This window comes from Sus scrofa, chromosome 1 (assembly GCF_000003025.6).
Source record: "Sus scrofa isolate TJ Tabasco breed Duroc chromosome 1, Sscrofa11.1, whole genome shotgun sequence".
NCBI classification, from domain to species: Eukaryota; Metazoa; Chordata; class Mammalia; order Artiodactyla; family Suidae; genus Sus; species Sus scrofa.
The window spans coordinates 242980187-242996101 of record NC_010443.5 but is presented as its reverse complement, the minus strand read 5'-3'; the positions used below and the strand labels follow the sequence as shown (position 1 = coordinate 242996101).

General features: G+C 42.2%; 1 protein-coding gene and 1 long non-coding RNA gene across 2 annotated transcripts; one reads left to right on the top strand and one right to left on the bottom strand.

Moving 5' to 3' along the window:
• On the top strand, positions 256–14747 carry LOC100515185 (acyl-coenzyme A amino acid N-acyltransferase 2). The gene is made up of 3 exons (XM_003122044.5): positions 256–918; positions 1619–1821; positions 12087–14747. Exons 1-3 carry the CDS (start codon positions 456–458, stop codon positions 12678–12680), a joined length of 1260 nt encoding a protein of 419 aa, XP_003122092.2. The 5' UTR covers positions 256–455; the 3' UTR covers positions 12681–14747.
• On the bottom strand, positions 2753–12080 carry LOC110255995. The gene is made up of 2 exons (XR_002337091.1): positions 11577–12080; positions 2753–3356 (listed from the first exon to the last, which is right to left on the bottom strand). It is a non-coding gene; the product is annotated as an uncharacterized LOC110255995 (long non-coding RNA).

The window sequence follows — 15915 nt, the reverse complement described above, 5'->3', positions numbered from 1 at the left end:
ATAAACGCTTAATCCTGCATTACCCACTTGGATCCTAACAAACACCTGTGAAATAGGTCATATGGGAAAGATCTCAAGTGCAGAACTGAAGCTCAACTTACTCAGAACCACAAAACTAACATTTATCACAGTGTCGCCATGGATAAGATAGGAGGGGGCTGTGGTGTCAGACCTAGCTTGAATTTCCAGTTCTACTATTAATTATTTACAAGACTTGGAGCACACCACTTAGCCTGTTTCCTCATACATGAAATGAGAATAATGAGCACTCTCTGCCCACCTTATTTCCCCTCCTCTAAATATCTTGTGTATTTTGCACTAGTTCCCAGAAGTCTACCTTGGCCAGACCTAATTTAAGCCTCGCCTGGGTCTCTTCCTTGGAATCTGTCTCCAACACAGAGTCTCCTCTCCACTGCAGGGCAGGAAATTCTGCTTGGTCTCTTTGCAGGTTGCCAATGTTCCAGCTGACAGCCACCCCAGCAAGTGCCCTTGCAGATGAGCCAGTGCACATCCGAGTGATGGGCCTGGCCCCACTGCAGGTGGTGACCCTCATGGCATCGCTGAAGGATGAGAAGGGGAATCTGTTCCAGTCCAGAGCCTTCTACAGGGCTAATGAGGCTGGTGAGCTGGACCTGGAGCAGGATCCTGCCTTGGGAGGTGACTTTGTGGGGGTCCATCCGATGGGCCTCTTCTGGTCTCTGAAGCCTGAGAAGCCTTTTGGGGGGCTGCTTAAGCTGGAGGTGATGAACAGCCCCTTTTGGATCACCCTGGATCTATATGACTCAGTTTATTTGCAAAAGTCGGGTGTGGTTCAGCCCAGGGCCAGCCTGGAGCTGCAACGCTGGTTCTCCAGCCCTGGGGTGCAGCGGCTGATGATCCGAGAAGGGCGGGTGCGAGGAGCCCTTTTCCTGCCTCCAGGTGAGACTAAACTTGGTGATATGGATAACATTGTGATGGAAAGAAAACACAAAAAAGGGGCATCAAATATTGGGGAACCATTATTTCCCATTTTTTTTAATGGCCCAAAATACTGTGTTTTAAACCAGCAAGATCCAATGCATTATCATGCAAAATTAGGTGTTTTTTGCAAAACTAGTTTCCATCCCCATTTGGTAGTCAGTACATGCATTTGAATTATGTTTTAAGAGCAGTACATATGATTCTTTTAAATACTGCACGTTAAAAATGTTTTCTGACAAAACTTCCTAAATGCATAGATTAAGGGTTTCCAATATGATGAGCAGTGAGGATTTAGCAAGTTGCATTTAGAGTGCTTTTAGGAAAAGAAATCCAACAAAAACGTTGTTTTGTCAGAGTAACCTGAACAAAATAACGAAAAGTAACTTTTATCTTTCCTTTCTAAACTTAAAAATGCTGGACTTAGAATATCTTCCTTCCTGTTTTTTGTTTTTGTTTTTGTATTTGTATAACAAAGCTTGTATGAAAGTCAGAATTCCTTTATCCAAGTGAGATCCAGTAAGATTTTAAAAGTAACATGCCATTTTGTTGTGTGTGTAAAGATGGAATTCATTCTGCTCAGCCTGAACTTTCACTGCTTCCTACTTGACCCTCCTGTTACTCTTTCTGATCCCATTCCCTTCTGTCTTTGTTCTCTTAGGGGAAGGCCCTTTCCCAGGAATCATCGACTTGTTTGGGGGCATCGGGGGTCTACTTGAATATCGAGCTGGTCTTTTGGCTGCTCATGGCTTTGCAGCGCTGGCCTTAGCATATTTTGCCTATGACGACCTGCCCAACCAGCTGCAGGAGGTGGACCTGGACTATTTTGAGGAAGCTGCCAACTTGCTACTGGCTCATCCCAAGGTACCTAAAATACTTTCCCGTTTACCTGGCAATATTACAGAAAAAAAATCTCGAATACCTGTTCTGGCTATTGCAGCAGTCTCTTTACACTTGGAGATAGTGATATCTCCTTGTAGGATTGTTGGGTTGATGAGGATCAGCTTAGCGCTTACAGGCACACAGAAGACAATAAATGGTGGGTGTATTAGGATGCCATTCATTTTCTAGTTGAAGAATGTCCAAACATCAAGTATTTCTTGAGGTTCAACCCGACATGGTAAAACAATCATAGCACCTAACGTTTATGAGGTGACTCTTAGGTTAGCCTCTATGCTAACTGCTTCACATGCCCCATCTCATTTAATGCTCACACTCACCTTGTGAAGGAAGTACTCTTGACATGGTCCTCACTTTGCAGGTGAGAAGGCATCCTCACCTCACTTAAGTAAGTGACGGAGCCCTTCTGGCCATGTCTTTGCTCCTGACCACTAAGTCGTCCTGACTCCATGACTGGTACATTCTCATCCTGGAGAGCCTTGAGTCTTCTCAAGAAGAGATAGGATGCATTTCCTATTGGAGCATCACCAGGATCCCCCATCATTATCAAGTGTATGTGTGATTTTTCTGAGTATATTTAAAGGACTGCCTAGAATTAAATCCCGGATAAAATGCTTTCGAGTTAATTTTTTATTTTCGTGCAACTTAAATGTAACTATTTGTGACATTTTCTGAGGGGAAGGGGCGAGTGCCAAAATTCAGTTTGTATTTAGGTTCAGCAGGACAGGTCCACCTCCCACCCTTGATACTGTTGTCAACTTGAGTGAGAATTAAACTTGCTGAATCTCCATTTTCCTGTTGGAAGGACTGAGCTAGTATGTGTAAAGCACCTAGAGGGCCTAGCATATAGCAAACTCTCAGTAAATCCACCTCGTCACCTGTGCCCAGCTGGTTCCTTCCTTCTCCCTTTCCCCACACCCTCAACCCATCTCAAAGGGTTTTAGGTTCTTTCTTTGTACATCACACCCTCCTCATCCTCCCTGCCATTGTTTTAGTCTGGTCCCTCATCATCAATACCAGTGAAGGGGAAAGAGTGCATTAATTAATTTCCTGTCTCCAGGTGTAACCCCCTAACCCCCACTCCCTGATCCATTCCTCACATGGATGGTTCCCAAACATGGGTGCACACGGGGTATTTTATAGTATCAGATTGGGGGTATTTTATAGTATCAGATTCTTGGCCCCACTTATACCTATTGAAGTAGAGCTCAAAAAAATTGGATCTCAGAATGATCTCTTTTGAAAGTTTATGTTTTTTTTTTTTTTCTGATGACAGAAATGTACTGGGGTTACAGTTATGAGCCAGATAAACATGGGTTGCTAGGTATTTGCTGCTGTTTGTCCAGAATTCCCTTCCCCCTCTCATTGGTCATAGGCTTCCTCCTTTCCCTCTGCTTCCACAGCCTACTATAAAGTAAGGAGTCCCTCCTGTGACCTACTGCTTTTGCTATTGGACTGGGCAGTGCAATGCAATCATTTATGGAATCCAAGTCTTTTACCTTTTTTTTTTTTTTTTTTTTTTTTGTCCTTTCTTTTTTTATTTTTTTTTTAATTTTATTTTCCCACTGTACAGCAAGGGGGTCAGGTTATCCTTACATGTATACATTACAATTACAGTTTTTCCCCCACCATTTCTTCTGTTGCAACATGAGTATCTAGACATAGTTCTCAATGCTATTCAGCGGGATCTCCTTGTAAATCTATTCTACGTTGTGACTGATAAGCCCAAGCTCCCGATCCCTCCCACTCCCTCCCCCTCCCATCAGGCAACCACAAGTCTCTTCTCCAAGTCCATGATTTTCTTTTCTGAGGAGATGTTCATTTGTGCTGGATATTAGATTCCAGTTATAAGTGATATCATATGGTATTTGTCTTTGTCTTTCTGGCTCATTTCACTCAGTATGAGATTCTCTAGTTCCATCCATGTTGCTGCAAATGGCATGATGTCATCCTTTTTTATGGCTGAGTAGTATTCCATTGTGTATATATACCACATCTTCCGAATCCAATCCTCTGTCGATGGACATTTGGATTGTTTCCATGTCCTGGCTATTGTGAATAGTGCTGCAATGAACATGCGGGTGCATGTGTCTCTTTTAAGTAGAGCTTTGTCCGGATAGATGCCCAAGAGTGGGATTGCAGGGTCATATGGAAGGTCTATGTATAGATTTCTAAGGTATCTCCAAACTGTTCTCCATAGTGGCTGTACCAGTTTACATTCCCACCAACAGTGCAGGAGGGTTCCCTTTTCTCCACAGCCCCTCCAGCACTTGTTATTTGTGGATTTATTAATGATGGCCATTCTGACTGGTGTGAGGTGGTATCTCATGGTAGTTTTGATTTGCATTTCTCTTATAATCAGCGATGTTGAGCATTTTTTCATGTGTTTGTTGGCCATCTGTATATCTTCTTTGGAGAAATGTCTATTCAGGTCTTTTGCCCAATTTTCCATTGATTGACTGGTTTTTTTGCTGTTGAGTTGTATAAGTTGTTTATATATTCTAGAGATTAAGCCCTTGTCAGTTGCATCATTTGAAACTATTTTCTCCCATTCTGTAAGTTGTCTTTTTGTTTTCTTTTGGGTTTCCTTTGCTGTGCAAAAGCTTTTCAGTTTGATGAGGTCCCATGGGTTTATTTTTGCTCTAATTTCTATTGCTTTGGGAGACTGACCTGAGAAAATATTCATGATGTTGATGTCAGAGGGTGTTTTGCCTATGTTTTCTTCTAGGAGTTTGATGGTGTCCTGTCGTATATTGAAGTCTTTCAGCCATTTGGAGTTTATTTTTGTGCATGGTGTGAGGGTGTGTTCTAGTTTCATTGCTTTGCATGCAGCTGTCCAGGTTTCCCAGCAATGCTTGCTGAATAGACTTTCTTTTTCCCATTTTATGTTCTTGCCTCCCTTGTCAAAGATTAATTGACCATAGGTGTCAGGGTTAATTTCCAGATTCTCTATTCTGTTCCATTGGTCTGTCTGTCTGTTTTGATACCAGTACCACACTGTTTTGATGACTGTGGCTTTGTAGTATTTCTTGAAGTCTGGGAGAGTGATGCCTCCTGCTTGGTTTTTGTTTCTCAGGATTGCTTTGGCGATTCTGGGTCTTTTGTGTTTGGATTGTTTGTTCTAGTTCTGTGAAAAATGTCCTGGGTAATTTGATAGGGATTGCATTGAATTTGTAGATTGCTTTGGGTAGGATGGCCATTTTCACAATATTGATTTTTCCAATCCAGGAACATGGAATATCTTTCCATTTTTTTACATCTTCTTTGATTTCTTTGATTAAGGTTTTATAGTTCTCGGCATATAGGTCCTTTACCTCTTTGGTTAGGTGTATTCCGAGGTATTTGATTTTGTGAGGTACAATTTTAAAAGGTATCGTATTTTTGTATTCCTTTTCTAATGTTTCATTGCTGGTATACAGAAATGCAACTGACTTCTGAATGTTAATCTTATATCCTGCCACTTTGCTGAATTTATTAATCAGTTCAAGGAGTTTTGGGGTTGAGTTCTTAGGGTTTTCTAGGTATAGAATCATGTCATCTGCATACAGTGACAGTTTGATCTCTTCTCTTCCTATATGGATGCCTTTGATTTCTTTTGTTTGTCTAATTGCTGTGGCTAAGACTTCCAAAACTATGTTGAAGAGCAGTGGTGAGAGTGGGCATCCCTGTCTTGTTCCAGATTTGAGTGAGAAGGCTTTCAGTTTTTCCCCATTGAGGATTATATTTGCTGTGGGTTTATCATAAATGGCTTTGATTATATTCAGGAATGTTCCCTCTATACCCACTTTGGCGAGGGTCTTGATCATGAATGGATGTTGAACTTTGTCAAATGCTTTTTCTGCATCTATTGAGATGATCATATGATTTTTGACTTTTTTTTTGTTAATGTGGTGTATGATGTTGATTGATTTGCGTATGTTGAACCATCCTTTTGAACCTGGGATGAACCCAACCTGGTCATGGTGTATAATTTTTTTGATATGTTCTTGGATTCGGTTGGCTAAGATTTTGTTGAGAATTTTTGCATCTATATTCATCAATGATATTGGCCGATAGTTTTCTTTTTTGGTGGTATCTCTGCCTGGTTTTGGAATGAGGGTGATGGTGGCCTCATAGAATGTCTTTGGGAGTATTCCTTCTTCTTCAACCTTTTGAAAGAGTTTAAGGAGGATGGGCACCAATTCCTCTTTATATGTTTGATAGAATTCACCTGTGAAGCCATCTGGTCCTGGACTTTTATTTGTAGGGAGTGATTTTATGACCTCTTCAATTTCATTTCTAGTGATTGGTCTGTTCAGTTGGTCTGTTTCTGCTTGATTCAGTTTTGGCAGGCTGTAAGATTCTAGAAAATTGTCCATTTCTTCCAGATTGTCAAACTTATTACCATATAGTTGTTCATAGTATTCTCTTATGGTTTTTTGTATTTCTGCTGTATCCGTTGTGATTTCTCCTTTTTCATTTATAATTTTGGTGATTTGGGTTCTTTCTCTCCTCTTTTTAGTGAGTCTGGCCAGGGGTTTATCAATTTTGTTCACCTTTTCAAAGAACCAGCTCTTGGTTTTATTAATTTTCTCTATTGTTTTTTGAGTCTCTATTTTATTGATTTCTTCTTTGATCTTTATAATTTCCTTCCTTCTGCTGACTTTAGGACTTCTTTGTTCTTCTTTTTCTAAGTCATTTAGGTGGAGGGTTAAGTTGTCAATTTGGGATCTTTCTTCTTTTTTGAGAAAGGCCTGGATTGCTATAAATTTCCCTCTGAGCACTGCTTTCGCAGCATCCCATAGATTTTGAGAGGTTGTGTCTTCATTATCATTTGTTTCAAGATAGTTTTTAATTTCCTTCTTGATTTCCTCATTGACCCATTGGTTTTTTAGTAGCATGTTGTTTAGTCTCCATGGAGTAGGTTTTTTCTCTTTCCTTTTCCCATGGTTGATTTCTAATTTCATGGCATTGTGGTCAGAGAAGATACTTGAGATAATTTCTATGCTCCTAAATTTATTGAGATTCGCTTTATGTCCCAATATGTGGTCGATTCTTGAGAATGTTCCATGAGCATTTGAGAAGAATGTGTATTCTGATTTTTTTGGATGTAGTGTCCTGAAGATATCAATTAAGTCTAACTTTTCTATTGTTTCCTTTAGGATCTCTGTTGCTTTATTGGTTTTCTGTCTAGAGGATCTGTCCATTGATGTGAGGGGGGTATTAAGGTCTCCTACTATGATTGTATTCTCATCAATATCTCCCTTTATGTCTGTTAATATTTGTTGTATGTATCTGGGTGCTCCTATGTTTGGGGCATATATGTTGATGATAGTAACATCCTCTCCTTGGATGGATCCCTTAATCATTAAATAGTGTCCTTCTTTGTCTTTCTTTATGTCTTTTGTTTTAAAGTCTATTTTGTCTGATATGAGCATTGCAACTCCTGCTTTTCTGTCATGTCTATTGGCATGAAATACTTTTCCCCACCATTTCACTTTCAATCTATATGTATCTTTTGTCCTAAGGTGAGTTTCTTGTAGGCAGCATATTGAAGGTTTTTGCCTTTTTATCCACTCAGCCACTCTGTGTCTTTTGATTGGAGCATTCAGTCCATTGACATTTAAGGTGATAATTGATAGATGATTATTTATTGCCATTTTGAACCTCTTGTTCCAGTTGATTCTATGGTTCTCCATTCTTCTTTTTTTTTTTTTTTTTTGGTTGGATGGTCTCTGGTTATTATCTGCTTGAGTGTTTTTTTTTTTTTTCATTTTTTGCGAATGCAATACTTGGTTTTGGCTTCTGGTTGCCCTGTTTTTTAAGTATGCTAACCCCTTCCTATAATTGTGTTTTAGCTTGATGGTCCTGTAAGTTCAAACACTTCATTATTATATTAAAATTAAGAAGAGAGACATACATACAAACAAAAAGGATCATTTACCTCCTAACATCCCTTGCCCACATTTTATGGTTTTGATGACTCTTTTATTTTTTTCTTTTTAATTTTATTTTGTTTGAAGCATGTTCATGATTAAATCTGTATGCTGGCTTATTTGAGTGACTGCTCTCTGATTGCATCTTCCTCAGTCCTAGTTCTTCCTCTTCTTCTTCTTCTTTTTTTTTTTTTTTCTTTTCTTTTTTCTTCCCTTTCCTTCCTTTCTTTTTGGTTTAGAGAAGCCCTTTCAATATTTCCTTTAACCTGGGTTTTGTGTTGCTGTATTCTTTAAGTTTTTGTTTGTTGGGAAAAATTTTTATTTCCCCTTCTATTTTAAATGATATTCTTGCTGGATAGAGTATTCTAGGTTGCATATTTTTTCCTTTGAGCACTTTAAATATCTCTTGCCATTCCCTCCTGGCCTGTAGTGTTTCTGTAGAGAAATCAGCTGATATTCTTATGGGGGTTCCCTTGTAGGTAACATTCTGTTTTTCTCTTGCTGCCTTTAGGATCCTCTCTTTATCACTAACTTTTGCCATTTTTATTATGATGTGTCTTGGTGTGGGTCTGTTTGGGTTCAGTTTGTTTGGGGCCCTCTGTGCTTCTTGTATCTTGAATCCAGTATCCTTTAGATTTGGGAAGTTTCCAGCGATAATTTCTTCAAATATAGTTTCCATTCCCTTATCTTTTTCTACTCCTTCTGGAATTCCTATTATGCGTAGATTGGCCCGTTTTATATTATCCCATAGGTCTCTTATATTGCTTTCCAGTTTTTTGATTCGGTTTTCTGTCTGTTGACCAGATTGAGTGATTTCCATTATTCTATCTTCCATATCACTGATTCGTTCTTCTGCATTATTCATTCTGGTTTTTACTGCCCCTAGTTCAGTTTGCATCTCTGCAAATGAATGTTCTAGTTTTTCTTGGCTCCTCCTTATATTTTCTAGCTCCTTTCTGAGGGTATCTGCATTACTGTTCATATCTTCTCTTAATTCCTTCAGTATTTTCAGTATTTCTCTTTTGAACTCCAGGTCTGTCTGACTGCAGAGATCTGTTTCATTGTTGACTGTTTTAGGTGAGTTCTCCTGTTGGTTTGACTGGGGATGGTTTCTCAGCTTCTTCATCTTGCTTGTTGTCTTCTTTCTCCTGAGGGAGTTGTACTCTCCGTTATGGGGTAGTGTTTGCCTTGTCACTGCCCTGGAATATTTCCTGAGGGCTGTCATTGTTGGTCAATCTTTTTTGAGGCAGTGTGGCTTTTCTGGAGTGTTGATGGGACTAACAGTGTTTCTTTGAAGCAAAGGAGGACTTCCTGAGGGCAGACAGGACTGGGAGGTCCACCCCACGATGGTAGCAGATTTCACTTGGTTCTCAGCACCCCCTGGGGTCTTGGGCGGGTAGCAGGGCCCTTGGAGACTCAAGAGGTTCCTCTCCAGGGCAGCCCGACTCAGAAAGACCGTCTGAGATCTTTTCCCGATTCGGCCAGGCTTGTTGCAGCTTTTCTGGGCTGCAGGGGGTCCTGCCTGGAGCTGGCAGTCCTATGCAGCTGGTCCACTAGGTCTCAGCACCCCTTGGGGTCTTGGGCGGGTAGCAGGGCCTTTGGAGACTCAAGAGGCTCCTCCCCAGGGCAGCCCGACTCAGAAAGACCGTCTGAGATCTTTTCCCAAGTCGGCCAGGCTTGTTGCAGCTTTTCTGGGCTGCAGGGGGTCCTGCCTGGAGCTGGCAGTCCTATGCAGCTGGTCCACTAGGTCTCAGCATTCCCTGGGGGCTTGGGCAGGTAGTAGGGCCCTTGGAGACTCAAGAGGCTCCTCCCCAGGGCAGCCCGATTCAGAAAGACCGTCTGAGATCTTTTCCCGATTCGGCCAGGCTTGTTGCAGCTTTTCTGGGCTGCAGGGGGTCCTGCCTGGAGCTGGCAGTCCTATGCAGCTGGTCCACTAGGTCTCAGCACCCCTTGGGGTCTTGGGCGGGTAGCAGGGCCTTTGGAGACTCAAGAGGCTCCTCCCCAGGGCAGCCCGACTCAGAAAGACCGTCTGAGATCTTTTCCCAAGTCGGCCAGGCTTGTTGCAGCTTTTCTGGGCTGCAGGGGGTCCTGCCTGGAGCTGGCAGTCCTATGCAGCTGGTCCACTAGGTCTCAGCATTCCCTGGGGGCTTGGGCAGGTAGTAGGGCCCTTGGAGACTCAAGAGGCTCCTCCCCAGGGCAGCCCGATTCAGAAAGACCGTCTGAGATCTTTTCCCGATTCGGCCAGGCTTGTTGCAGCTTTTCTGGGCTGCAGGGGGTCCTGCCTGGAGCTGGCAGTCCTATGCAGCTGGTCCACTAGGTCTCAGCACCCCCTGGGGTCTTGGGCGGGTAGCAGGGCCCTTGGAGACTCAAGAGGCTCCTCCCCAGGACAGCCCGACTCAGAAAGACCGTCTGAGATCTTTTCCCGATTCGGCCAGGCTTGTTGCAGCTTTTCTGGGCTGCAGGGGGTCCTGCCTGGAGCTGGCAGTCCTATGCAGCTGGTCCACTAGGTCTCAGCACCCCTTGGGGTCTTGGGCGGGTAGCAGGGCCCTTGGAGACTCAAGAGGCTCCTCCCCAGGGCAGCCCGATTCAGAAAGACCGTCTGAGATCTTTTCCCAAGTCGGCCAGGCTTGTTGCAGCTTTTCTGGGCTGCAGGGGGTCCTGCCTGGAGCTGGCAGTACTATGCAGCTGGTCCACTAGGTCTTAGCACCCCCTGGGGTCTTGGGCGTGTAGCAAGGCCCTTGGAGACTCAAGAGGCTCCTCCCCGGGGGAGCCCGTCTCAGAAAAACCGTTGGAGAATTAGGTCGATCTATTCACGGCCTGGCTAGGCTTGTTCTAGCTTTTCTGGGCTGCAGGCCTTTTCTAGGGGGCTGGTGGTGTTTGGTGCTGCTCTGTGGAAGTGTAGCCCCTCCAAAGGGCAAGCAGGCCTGTGCAGGGAGAGCCCCTGCGGTGGTAGGCTTCAGGCAATTGTTGAGGCCAGCCCTCCTGGATGGCAGGCAGCCCCAGGTTCCGCGAGAGCGTAGGGGGTGGCGGGGGTGGGGGAGGGAATGCACTGGGAAGCACAGCTTTCTGCTAGCTAGCGGGCCTGAAGCTTGCTGTGGCGTGGGGGGTATTCTATGGGGACCCACCCCTTCTTCTCTCCCCTCCCCAGCACGGGCGCAGACCAGGCTCTTCTCCCAGGTTCCCTCTGAGGCGGCTTTCCACTTCCCCGCCCCTAGAGTATTGCTCCCTTCCTCTGTGACAGCTTTGTTTTCTAGTCACCCAGGCAGTCTCTGCCCCGTCAAATGGTTTAGAGACCTCCCAAGCAGTTTCCGCTCTTCCCCGCCCCCCTAGCCTGGGGACTAATCTCTGGAGCCGAGGATTCGGTGCCCAGCCCCCACCCAGGCGTCTCAATTTTTGGTGACTGTGCCCGTAGTTCAGATGGTCCGTTGGGTTCTTGATCCGTTTTTCCGTACTCCGACTTACTGCTACACTCTTCTCTGCATCTGGAGATTCCTCCGGTTCGTTTGATCTTTCGCCCGGTAGGAGACTTTCCAGGGTGCGGGATCCCTTTCTCCTCCGCAGTTCCCTTTCGAGCGCCCGTCCCGCTCGGATTCACCTTCTCTCACTCTCCTCTTTTCTCCCGTTCTGCCCAATAATGTCACGAACTTCTTGCCGTTATTGGAGTTTAGGTTCCTCTGCCAGCGATTGGTTGTTGTTCTGTGCGAGTCATTTCTTCTGTAGATGTGCTTTTTTTGTTGTGTTTGTGGGAGAGGGCGAGCGTGTCCCCCTACTCCTCCGCCATCTTGTCCTCTCTCAGTCTTTTACCTTTATACTCCCAGTGCTTACAGGAGTAGCCCTTGGATCCTTTGTAGCTATAAAATGCTAGTTAAATATGAATTCCACTTACCCGACATTAGAAAGAAAGCAGGGCACTTCTTTCCCTAGCTGGAGAGAAGAATCTGATGCTTCAGAAAGCTTACCTGCCTCTGCTCCCGTGATATTGAATGTTGCTGGTGCATTTAGACATCTTTTGGCCTTATAGAACACTGTTTTTGATGAAGAGTTTTTATTTCTATGGTTTCGCTTGGTCTTCATTTTGTTCCTGCAAGGTAGGTAATATTACCACCCCTTAAGACAATAAGGCTCCAGGAGAGTTACTAGGTAGTGTTCTCTGTGTGTCACTGAAGCTGGAAACCCTAGTGCCAGGATCCTCACCCCCACCCAACATGTTCTGACTCTTCTCATCAGAATGCTGTATTGGTCTTATAGGAGCTTATAGGACAGCTCCTTCTCAGAGTCTGGCTTGTAATAGGTTCCCTTTATTTTGTTCTTTAGATCCAAAAGCCAGGAATTGGAGTGATCTCTGTGAGCAAAGGTGCAGAGATTGGGCTGGCCATGGCCTGCTACCTGAAGCAGGTGGTAGCCACTGTCTGCATCAATGGGAGCAATGCCATCTTTGAAGTTCCACTCAGGTACCGGGATCTGGTTTTAACACCCATTCCCTCATTTCTGGAACGCATGGAAGTCAACGCCTCGGGGGCTGTGCGCCTTCGCCACTGCATGGGGGATCCCCGAGATGAACTGAATCAACAAAGTGTGCTTCCTATTGAAAAATCTCAGGGCCAGATCCTCTTCATTATAGGGGAGGATGATGAATGCCTCAATAGCAGAGACTATGCTGAGCAGGCCCTGGGCCAGCTCCAAAGTCACGGGAGAAGCAATGGAAGGATGCTGCTCTACCCTGGGGCAGGCCACCTCATAGAGCCGCCCTATGGGCCCCTGTGCTACGGGTCTAGGACCCGCGGTTTTCCCCTCCCCCTGCTCTGGGGAGGGGACCCTGTTGCTCATGCAGCAGCCCAGGAGCATGCCTGGAGAGAGATCCTGAAATTCTTCAGGCAACACCTTGTTGGAAGCAGAAGCAAATTATGAGTAAGGGGGATGATGGAGTGGGGAGGCAAAAAAAAGTGGGATGTCATGGAAGAGGAGGCAATCCTGATTTTTCCAGATTCACAGTCATCTTGAATCAACTGGGAGGAAATTGGGCCGAATCAATTGATGAAGTGCATCTGAAATATTTCTGGAAAAATTGTATGTGAACTTTTAAAATTGATTCTTAGTTTATATACACCAGAATGTGTTACTATTTCAAAATTATTATATCCTTCCAAATTGAATAACCTTTTGTACCTCAGATCCAGGCAACCTCGGATCCAGGTATTGCCAATCTAGATGAATTTCCTGGAACTGCACAAGTTACTTGTGAAATCATTTCTGTTATTTTGAGTTGAATTTGACATTTGATATGAAAAGTTCTAATACTATCATCAAGAGTAATCCTTTCTATAGATTCCAGTGTATACTTCAATTTTTTTAGAATAGTGATGCTTCTTTTTGTCCCTAGAACATACTTCTCTTTATAATTTTAATGAGGAGTGGGATTAAATAGTCAGGTCCCATTGTAGCATTTATGGAAATTAAATGAGTAAGTTTAAAGCAGAACAGTACCTGGCACATAGCAATTTTTATATCAGTGTTAGCTATTAGCATTTTCATGATTTTCCCCTCCAATCTGTTAATGTGAATTACATTCATTAATGGACTAATTTTGCTCATTCATGTAATAGATCAGTTTCTCATATTGACTAATTCTGATTTTAAAATTTCTTTTGGCACCAACCTAGTCATTTATAAATGCTCAAAATTTCACCCCTATTTTCTGGCCTGTATTTTTCTCTTAGAATATTTTACATATCCCCTGTTGCTTTCTCTTTTTCCTTTTCGTCTGACTTGCCAAATATTTGTCTGTTTTATTGATCTTTTCCTAGAACAGCGTTTGGGTTGTTTATTGGTCAAATGTAATTTTTCCTGATTCATCAATGTCTGTTTCTCTTAAATAAGCTCATTCCTTCTGCTATATTTTCTTTTTCTAGCTCCTAGAGATGCAGCGTTCTTATTTTGTTAATGTCTAATTGGTTTCTCATTTACTTTTTTTTACTCTCTTTTCATTACCCTCTTTAAAATTAAAGAGTAATTTTATCAAAGTACAGAGTCTCATCCTCTAGATAATTTGCTAGTGATAAGGTACCTCACTTTGCAATGGGGGGGGGCAGTCAGATTGTCACCATCTGAACCTGATTAAAATTTAGCATCTCTAAAAATCATCTACTTGACATAATAGGTTTCATGACCAACTGTAATGTGGAGTGCCCACCACTACTTAGACCTACGTCTAACAACAATGTTAAACTTGAAACAAATCAAGCCGTTAGATCAAAATTCTTACTAATGTTATGGCTAGTGAACAAGTTAAATGCTTCTATAAGGAGACAGTCAAACATAGATTGTCAGTCATTTTATGACCTGGTCTCTTCACAAGTTAATTACAAACTGACCTTGTCTCTTTACTCAAGTTAATTGCATGAACAAATTTGGAATTTTTCACTTTGTGGGATTTTGTATTTTTTTTTTTTCTTTTTGCATTGGCAAGAGCTGGAGGGCTCTTCAAAATAAAAGGAACGGAAGAGGTATACCAACAAAATGCTATGTATGGGTGTGGTCTGAACAAGGTAAAAAGGATTTAAGGGATAATGAGAACTTTAAATCTGAGTAGATATTAAATGATACTAAAAAATATATTGTTAGGTGCCAAAATGGCATTGGGGTTATATAAAAAAGTTACTTTTTAGAGATGCATTCTGGAATATTTAGAGGTGAAGTTCCAAAATATCTGGAAATTGCTTTAAAATACTATAGGAATATGGCAAATGTGAAAAATTGTTACATCCAGATGATGGGTATAGTAAAGTTTGTTTTCTCTATTTTTATGTATTCTTGCAAATTTTCATAACAAAAAGTTTTTTTTTTTTAAAAGGTAGAATCAATACAGTTACTTTTCTGCTCAACAGACAAGGACTCTAGCATATATTACATCTTTGTCTACATGACACTCCCATTAATATCAGAATATTTTTACAATAAAATTTAACCTTAATAGTTTCTTGGTTCCTCACTGTTTCTTATGCCTTCTAAAACCTTTTTATTTTATTGAAGTATAGTTGATTTACAATGTCGTGTTAATTTCTGCTGTACAACAAAGTGATTTGGTTATACATACGTATATATTCTTTTCCATTATGGCTTATCCTAGGAAGTGAATATAGTTCCCTGTGCTATGCAGTAGGACCTTGTCAATTATCCATATGTGAGTTTGCATCTGCTAATCTTAAACTCCCAATCCATCCCTACCCATCTTATGTCTTTGTAATTATTGGCCTTATTAATAATTTTTGGCCATTTTTACTAAGTACAAATTCAAGGAATTATTTCAAAAGATCCATGTTTATCTGTATTTATTTTACCCTTACTCTTTACAATTTTTATACCTATGGAAATTGATGGTAACAATAATTTTCCCTCAGTAGTTTGGTTTTTCCTTTTGGCATCCATTGTTGCCAATGTGAAATCTGATTCTTGTTACTTTATGGGATTTTTTTCCCCTTCGTTCTCTGAAAGAAGGTGTCTTACAATTTTCCCTTCGTTTTCAGTGTTCTGAAATTCTATCAAGGTGTGGCTGGGAGTGAAATTATTTACTGCTTTTATTCATTTTGCTTTGTACCCCATGGGGCAGAACTGTATCACATGCTCATGCCTAAAGTAATAACAGGCAAAGGAAAGGAGACCATCCCACCAGCTTAGACAAAGAAGAATGACCCACGGACATAGAGATGGGCCAGCATCCATTGAAAACCATGTCCATTTGGTGACCGTGAACAAAAATGAGATCCATCACCAGCAAAGACTATTCAGTTGCCGATCAGTGCAATTTGCTCCACCTGTTTTTCCTGTCTCCCCTAACTATTTTCTAAACAAATGAAAAGTGGGCAGGGTGGATGTGCTCTCCTGGTTTCTGATGCATGTTAAGTATTTTCTGTAACTTCTGGAAAGATTACTCCTGAATTGACTTTTCCAAACATGTTGATTCTCTAAGCTGTATCCCCCTTCTTGGCTGATGGCAGAACTATCTCCAGAACACTTTTCGTCATTCTATTTATGTATATATATATGGATCCCAGTAACTTCCACCCTATCATATTCCCTTTCTAGGGTAGCGACACAGTCTATCTCAAAGACAAAGGGTTTATGCACCTTTGCATACACCTAGTAA

What these genes read in the sequence shown, in the direction of transcription:
- LOC100515185 (XM_003122044.5), top strand. Translation starts at nt 456, where the DNA reads ATGTTCCAGCTGACAGCCACCCCAGCAAGTGCCCTTGCAGATGAGCCA. An exon ending in AGCCCTTTTCCTGCCTCCAG is followed by an intron (nt 919 to 1,618) that starts GTGAGACTAAAC and finishes TTGTTCTCTTAG; the next exon opens with GGGAAGGCCCTTTCCCAGGA. An exon ending in TGCTACTGGCTCATCCCAAG is followed by an intron (nt 1,822 to 12,086) that starts GTACCTAAAATA and finishes TTTGTTCTTTAG; the next exon opens with ATCCAAAAGCCAGGAATTGG.